Source organism: Trichechus manatus, unplaced genomic scaffold (genome assembly GCF_000243295.1).
Source record: "Trichechus manatus latirostris isolate Lorelei unplaced genomic scaffold, TriManLat1.0 scaffold00008, whole genome shotgun sequence".
Taxonomy (NCBI): Eukaryota; Metazoa; Chordata; class Mammalia; order Sirenia; family Trichechidae; genus Trichechus; species Trichechus manatus.
The window spans coordinates 1,983,042-1,989,822 of NW_004443944.1; the positions used below are offsets into that span (position 1 = coordinate 1,983,042).

The 6,781-nt window shown below is 54.4% G+C and overlaps 1 protein-coding gene across 1 annotated transcript in view; it reads left to right on the top strand.

Annotated features, from left to right (window-relative positions):
* The window catches only part of TAF4 (TATA-box binding protein associated factor 4), a 157,298-nt gene that overhangs the window by 109,726 nt on the left and 40,791 nt on the right, over window positions 1–6,781 (top strand). The window contains exons 6-7 of the mRNA XM_023741421.1: window positions 5,316–5,482; window positions 6,647–6,766. Coding sequence (XP_023597189.1) covers window positions 5,316–5,482; window positions 6,647–6,766 — 287 coding nt within the window. The remainder of the gene's footprint in view (window positions 1–5,315; window positions 5,483–6,646; window positions 6,767–6,781) is intronic.

Consider the following 6,781-nt stretch of genomic DNA (forward strand, 5'->3'; position numbering starts at 1 on the left):
GAGTGTCGCCCGCCCGTGAGGGCCTTCTCCAGCCCGCGCCTCACGTCCCCTTGGCGCGCCTGCACTTACTTGGGCATCCGAGGGTCACCCGTGAGGGCCTTCTCCAGCCCACGCCTCACGTCCCCTTGGCGCGCCTGCACTTACTCGGGCATCCGAGTGTCGCCCGCCCGTGAGGGCCTTCTCCAGCCTGCGCCTCACGTCCCCTTGGCGCGCCTGCACTTACTTGGGCATCCGAGTGTCGCCTGTAGTATCGTTTTCCACATCTTCACTGGCACAGGGGCTCACACCCTTGTCTCTGGAAACACTTGGCCCAGTCTGAGTGGCATTTTATTGACGGTGACAGGACCTAGGGACCAGAGTTGTGGGGAAGGCAGATGAGCTGCTGACCATCAGGTCTGTCCCCTGGTCCGGAGGACTGGCATTGTCTGCTCCCTGTCATTACAGTCCCAGGGGAGCCATCACCTGGGCACGGGGGCCTCTGAACTGCAGGTGAGCGGAAGGGCGCGTTTGAAGGCTGCAAGCAGGTCTTTTTAGGGCCCCCCCAGCCTCCAGGTCCCCAGCTGCCAAGGGGAGCTGTGCTAGTGTTATCGTGGCTGCCAGCCTGCGTTTTCCTCAGAAGTGAGGGCTACAGGTGGAGGCCACAGCCCCAGGCTGGTCCTCAAAGGCTTGTTGTAGCCCTGGAGACTGTGAGGACAGGAGGGGACAGCTGTCACACTGGGCGAGGAGGAGCACGCTGACCTCGAATCTGGAGCCCAGGGAGCCTAGAAATCGGTGGTAGTGCTGGGCCCTGCCGCCCTGTGATGGGGGTGACAGGGTGCCCCCAAAGTTCCCAGGGCTGGGAGACTCCCCAGGGGAGGGGCCCAGCAGCGCTGGGGAGGCTCCTGCTTGCCTGCCTGTCGGATCTCCGCGTTCCTGCCCTCGTGTGGTGCCCTAAGCACTGGAGAAGGCAGGTATCACAGTCCCGATTTACACGTGAGCATGCAGAGGCTTGGTCCCTGCCGAACAGTGTGGCTTTAAAAACTATGGGTAGAGCGTTTTTACCGTTTATCGTAATTTCAAAATCTAAATTTTCACAGTAGTGAAAGATAGAAAATAGGCTAAATATTCCCCAATAAGGAAATGATAAATACATTATTGATGAAATGATGCAGCTGCTGAAAGTAATGTTTTTGAAGACTGTTTAATGACATGAAGAATGGCTACAATATAAGAAGTGGGAACACGAAACCACGTGTCAGCAAAGCGACCTCAGTTTTCTTCACACTGATAAAAAGACATATGCTTAGACACGCGCGCGCAGGACAGACGGGAGGAAGGTACCGCCATACTAACCAAGGAGGGGCCTCGGGAGCTTTCTACTTCCCTTGTTCTTTTCTGCAAGTCCCAAACTTTCTGTAATGAACACTGATCATTTCTAAGAAAGATATTAAAATTTCTAAAGAGGAAAACCTAAGCTGTTTTCCATCTGCTCCATCTAGATGAATCATGTATTATTACTGATGCCATTTGACTGGTTTTGGTTTCAGAGTGGCCTGAGCATGGGGTGGCGGGTGGGGGAGATGGTGCAGGAAGAAGAGACAGCCCCCGAAGATGGAGGTGGGAGGGCTGAGCAGGGGTGGGGAATGATGCCGGCCACTTGCCTGTAGCTGTTCTAGGTACTTCAGTTTTTGCCTGAGGGGAGGAGGCCGTGTCGGGTGGGTGGGCAGAGAGCAGATGCCGGGGTCTGGTCAGGAGGCAGAGCCCGAAGTCCCTCATTCCCCATCTTAGTTGCTAATTGCCTCTGGTGCCCACTCCCAGACCTCTGCCGCCTGCCTTGGAATTGACCATATTGGCCAGGTTACAAAGCTGAAGGGTCTTTGAAATGGAAGTTGTATTTATTGTGTCAAGTTTGACCACCTTCCCTAATTTAAGGATTGGATCAGTGGATATCTCTCTCTCTAGAGAGCCCCCTTCTCAATCAGTGTTGAAACAAAACTAGCCCAGCTGAGAGTGAGGTGTTATTGGTGAGAGGTGTGTGTTGGTGTTGATGTGTGTTGGTGTGAGATGTATGTTGGTGTGAGTTGGTGCTGGTGTGAGATGTGTGTTGGTGTGAGGTATGTGTTGCTATGAGATGGTGTTGGTGAGGTGGTGACAGGTGTGTGTGAGGGGTGTGTTGGTGTGAGGTATGTGTGGTGTGTGTGTTTGTGTGAGATGGCTAGGTGGTGTGAGGTATGTGTTGGAGTGAGGTGTGTGTTGGTATGAGGTGTGAGGTGTGTGTTGGTGTGTGAGGTGTGAGGTGTGTTGGTGTGGAGTGTATTGGTATGAGGTGGTGGTGTGTTGGTGTGAGGTGGCATGAGGTGGTGTTGGTGTGAAGTGGTATGAGGTGTTGGCGAGAGGTGTGTGTGGGTGTGAGGTGATATTGGTGAGGTGATGGTGTGAGGTAGTGCTGGTGAGGCAGTGTGAGGTTTGTTGGTGTGTGGTTGATCTGAGGTGTGTGTTCGTGTGAAGTGATGTTAGATGTGAGGTGTGTTGGTAAGTGTTGGTGAGGTGGTGTGAGGTATGTGTTGGTGAGGTGTGTTGGTGGGGGGTGATGTTAGATGTGAGGTAGTGTTGGTGTGAGGTGGTATTGGTGAGGTGGTGTGAGGTGTGTATTGGTGAGGTGGTGTGAGGTATGTGTTGGTGAGGTGTGTTGGTGTGAGGTGATGTTAGATGTAAGGTGGTGTTGGGGTGAGGTGGTGTGAGGTATGTGTTGGTGAGAGGTGTGTTGGGGTGAGGTGATGTTAGATGTGACGTAGTGTTGGTGTGAGGTGGTATTGGTGAGGTGGTGTGAGGTGCGTGTTGGTGTGAGGTGCATGTTTGTCATGGAGGAGCGCTGGGCTGGGGATCAGAGGACTGACATTCCAGGCAGCTGTCCCTTTTGGAGAGGCCTTTGTCCCCATGTTGTAAGGTGGGTGTGGACACAAGCGGATGGAAAACTGGTCTGTCCCTGAGCGAGTAACAGCTTCTTACAAGTCAGCACATCCCTTGTAAGTGTAGAGTGCAGTGGGGAATGGGAGAGTGTTTCGCAGAGCTAAGTGGGATGGGAGGATGGTGCTGACTTTGGATGAGACAGATTACTTTTTCATGACCTTTTCTTGTAAATTAGCGTTGGTTACATTTTGAGACAAGGTTGTGTTTCCTTGCCTTTGCATAAATAGATCACTGTAGTTATTTAGCTGTTTGAAATGAGTGATTATAACCAGAGTTTACAAGATCCAGAGCAGTGATAATGTCGTTAAAACATGGCAGCCGATACAGCTCTGGGTAGTTTGACTATCCCCGGGCTGGCACGTCTGTTGGCTGTCAGTGCGTGTCTGACCTTCAGTCAGAATCAGTGATCGTAACTCACTGTAACCAGACAAACTGTCAAAGAAGAGCGCCCCCAAGCCGAGTGCGCGTGCCATGTGATTGAAACAAACTTCAGTTCTGTTCAAGGAGGGATGGGGCCGTTCGCTCAGCATCAGTTAGAGCCGTTCAGTCCAGCTTTGTTTAAAGCAGTCCCATGTTTCCCCGTCTCCAGCCACATCTGCCCTTTCCCTTGCTTACCCATTTGTAGCCCTGTTGGAGGTGTTTTTAATGCCTGAGAGGTTCGTTACTCCTGGTTAGCGTCACGTGGTTGCTTCTTGGCAGGACTTTTAATTCCTTCCCCAACTTTTGCTCTAACCCTTGGACACTTCTTTAGTTGAAAACCATTTCGCAATGAGCAGTGCCTGTTTCCTTGCGCTTTTGTGACGTCCACAGTAACACTGTAATTTCATTAGACCTTTAACCCGTTGCTGTCACGTGAATATTTGTTAGTTTAATATTTTGGTAGATTTCTGTAGATGTAGTTTTCTAAGCAAACAAGCTTCTGATAATTGAAGTGTGTCAGATGAAGGCGTTTGAAGTTGGGGTTTAGAGCCTTCTCTTTTTCATGCCGTCTGGATCCTCTTAACCCTGCACCCTGAGTGTTGGCTTCTTGGGATTCGTGAGGGGAAGGAGGAGAGGGGCCTCTGAGTGGATGTATGCATGTGACGAGCGAACGGTCAGCTCTGAGAAAGTAACATCAAGCGGCATTCCGTGTCCTTGTTTGGGGGTCCCCCCTGGATGGCTGACACGCAAACCCTGGCAGCCCCACCTCGCCTCGAGAGACTTTCTTGAGTGTTTGGTGCACGGACAGCCGTGGCGTTTAGAGAGAGGGGCTGGTCTCGGTGATGGAGTGGAATAAGGAGCCCTTGGGCTCCGGGGCCTGCAGAGTGACTGCTCCCAGCAGCTGGGCGTTGGAATAAGGAGCCCTCAGGACCTCAGAGTGACTGCTCCCAGCAGCCCGGCGTTGGAATAAGGAGCCCTCAGGACCTCAGAGTGCCTGCTCCCAGCAGCCGGGCATTGGGTTTTGTCTGTAGTCAGTGTGGTTTAATCGGGGAGGGTGTTATGGAGGGAAGCGCTCTGAATGGGCGCAAGTGTGGTTCTTGTGGAAGGAGAATTCAGACGTGAGCCCAGGAAGTGGCTTCACTTACTTCTTGGTGTCCTGACAGGTTTTGAAAGAGCCCAGAACTTAACGGCTTCAAAGACTCTTGTAAACCTTCTAAGATTGCTCCAACTCTTGTTCAGCTCCAGAGGAAAAAGAACCCAGTATGCATATACGACGCTGGCTAGCAAGAGGTCTCCCTTTTCCTTCTGGAGAGCGCGGCTTTCTGTTCACCCTAAAGGGGAGGAAGCGGCGGCGGGGGCGCCTCGTCCCCATTTGTCCTCTTTTTCTGTTGGGGTATGATGGGTGTGGGCCACCCTGTGGCTTCTCTGGAGACAGATGATGGTGTGACTAGGCCTGCTCTTGCAGCTTCATCACCAGACCTGTCCTGGGAAATTAATGTAAAAGTTAGACAGTTTGCTACTGTTTCTCATGGACTTTACCATATAAATTCCTGTGGGCCAGCTGCAGGGTTGTGGATGCGGCCTCCGCGTCCCTGAGCCCGGCCTCCTTGCCTGCAGATGGGGTCATGGTGCGGCTTTCGGGGCCCGCGGGGGCAGGCGTGGGGAGGCAGTGTGGCGCAGAGAAGATGTATGCTCGCTTTGGTGCCTGGCTTCTTTATAAAAGGCAGGTGCAGTGACTGAATCTCATGATCCTTTCAAACAGTTATGGCTGTTCCAGCCTCTGTCCCATCGTCCCTGGCATGTGCGTTTAGAGTTGAGCAGGTCCAGTCTGTTTTTCAGCTTCTCGTTCTTTCTTCCCAGGCTCTCTGCCTCCCCTTAGTAGCACGCGTGTCTCCAGCGTGCCCGCGGGGTGGGGCTGCCCTGTTGACCAGGTCTCTGTGTCCTAGGTATGGTCCTCGTGCGCAGCGAGAACGGGCAGCTGTTAATGATCCCTCAGCAGGCACTGGCCCAGATGCAGGCGCAGGCCCACGCCCAGGCCCAGCCTCAGACCACCATGGCGCCCCGCCCTGCCACCCCCACAAGTGCCCCTCCCGTCCAGATCTCCACCGTACAGGTGAGTGCCCGCCGCTGCTGCCCCGGAGCCCGCCCGCGCTGGAGGTCTGGGGTCAGGACTGGCCGCATGAGGGGGCAGAGGACCAGCTGGAAGCTTCAAGGATGGTCGCGCAGGGCCCTGGTTTGTGGGACCAGCCTCCCGCCCCCGCCACTGTGCAGGAGGCAGGCATGGGGGTGACCGTGGGCAAGGTCCCACAGCGCTCTGTGCCTCAGTTTCTTCGCCTGCAAATGGAGATGTCACAGTGCGTGTAGGGTTGTTCCTGGGATTGGGCGGGCCTTAAAGTCCCAAGAACGGGAGCGGACGAGCGCTGAGCCTGGCTAGCGCTGCTCTTGTCAGGGAGGTGCGGGGACTTCACAGGGCGCCACAGGCCCTGACCGAGGTGGCGGTGGGCAGGCCTGTTCTGATGCCGGCTGCCAGGTCCCCAGCGTCCCCCTCTGCCACACGTTCTGCATTTCTGGTCCAGCATCATCACTGCTTTGGGCTGGTGCTGGCACATTGCCCGTTCTCTCCTGATGTGCTCCTGTCAGTGCTGTGATGCTGCCACTCCAGGCCTAGTAGCTGAAGTGGAGATGGGACAAGATCCCGAGAGAAGCTTTGCCTCCCATGACCTCAGCCATGACACACCCGCAGTGTAGACAGAGGGCGTGTGTGCTGGGAGGCTCAGCATGGTGCCTTCACGCTCTCGAGTGTTCTGTCAGGTGTGGGCAAGTACAAGCACGGTTGGCTTCACACCAGTGGTCGGCCTTCCAGACCCCAATCGGACGTCCCCTCCTCGGGGCTTGAGATGTCCTTCCGTCGGGGCCCAGACCTCCTACTCTGCCCCCTCCCACAGCTCTGTGACCAGGCACCACCCCGCCTTTGTCACTGTTGTAAGTTCTTGTCAACAAGACCACAGAAGTCAGCCCAGGACTGGCTTCCAGGTCCAGGCGCTCTCCGAGGGTGGTGTTCTGTAGACCTGCGGAAGGAGCCTGTAGATGAAAAGATTCTGAGGGTGCACTTTTGCCTTGGCAGTAAACGTTACGGCCGTGGCGGCTTCTCGACACTTGCAAATAGACCCACTGGATCCAGTAGTTACTCGTTTAAGGATTGATTTTGTGTAGAGTGGGTGGGTGGGGAATTGCCTTCACTTATAGCCCATTTTATGATTCTTAACTTATTTTTCAGGCTCCCGGGACACCTCTTATTGCCCGGCAGGTGACCCCAACCACCATAATTAAGCAAGTGTCTCAGGCCCAGACGACAGTACAGCCCACCACCACACTACAGCGCTCGCCCGGCGTGCAGGTAAGGCTGATGGGG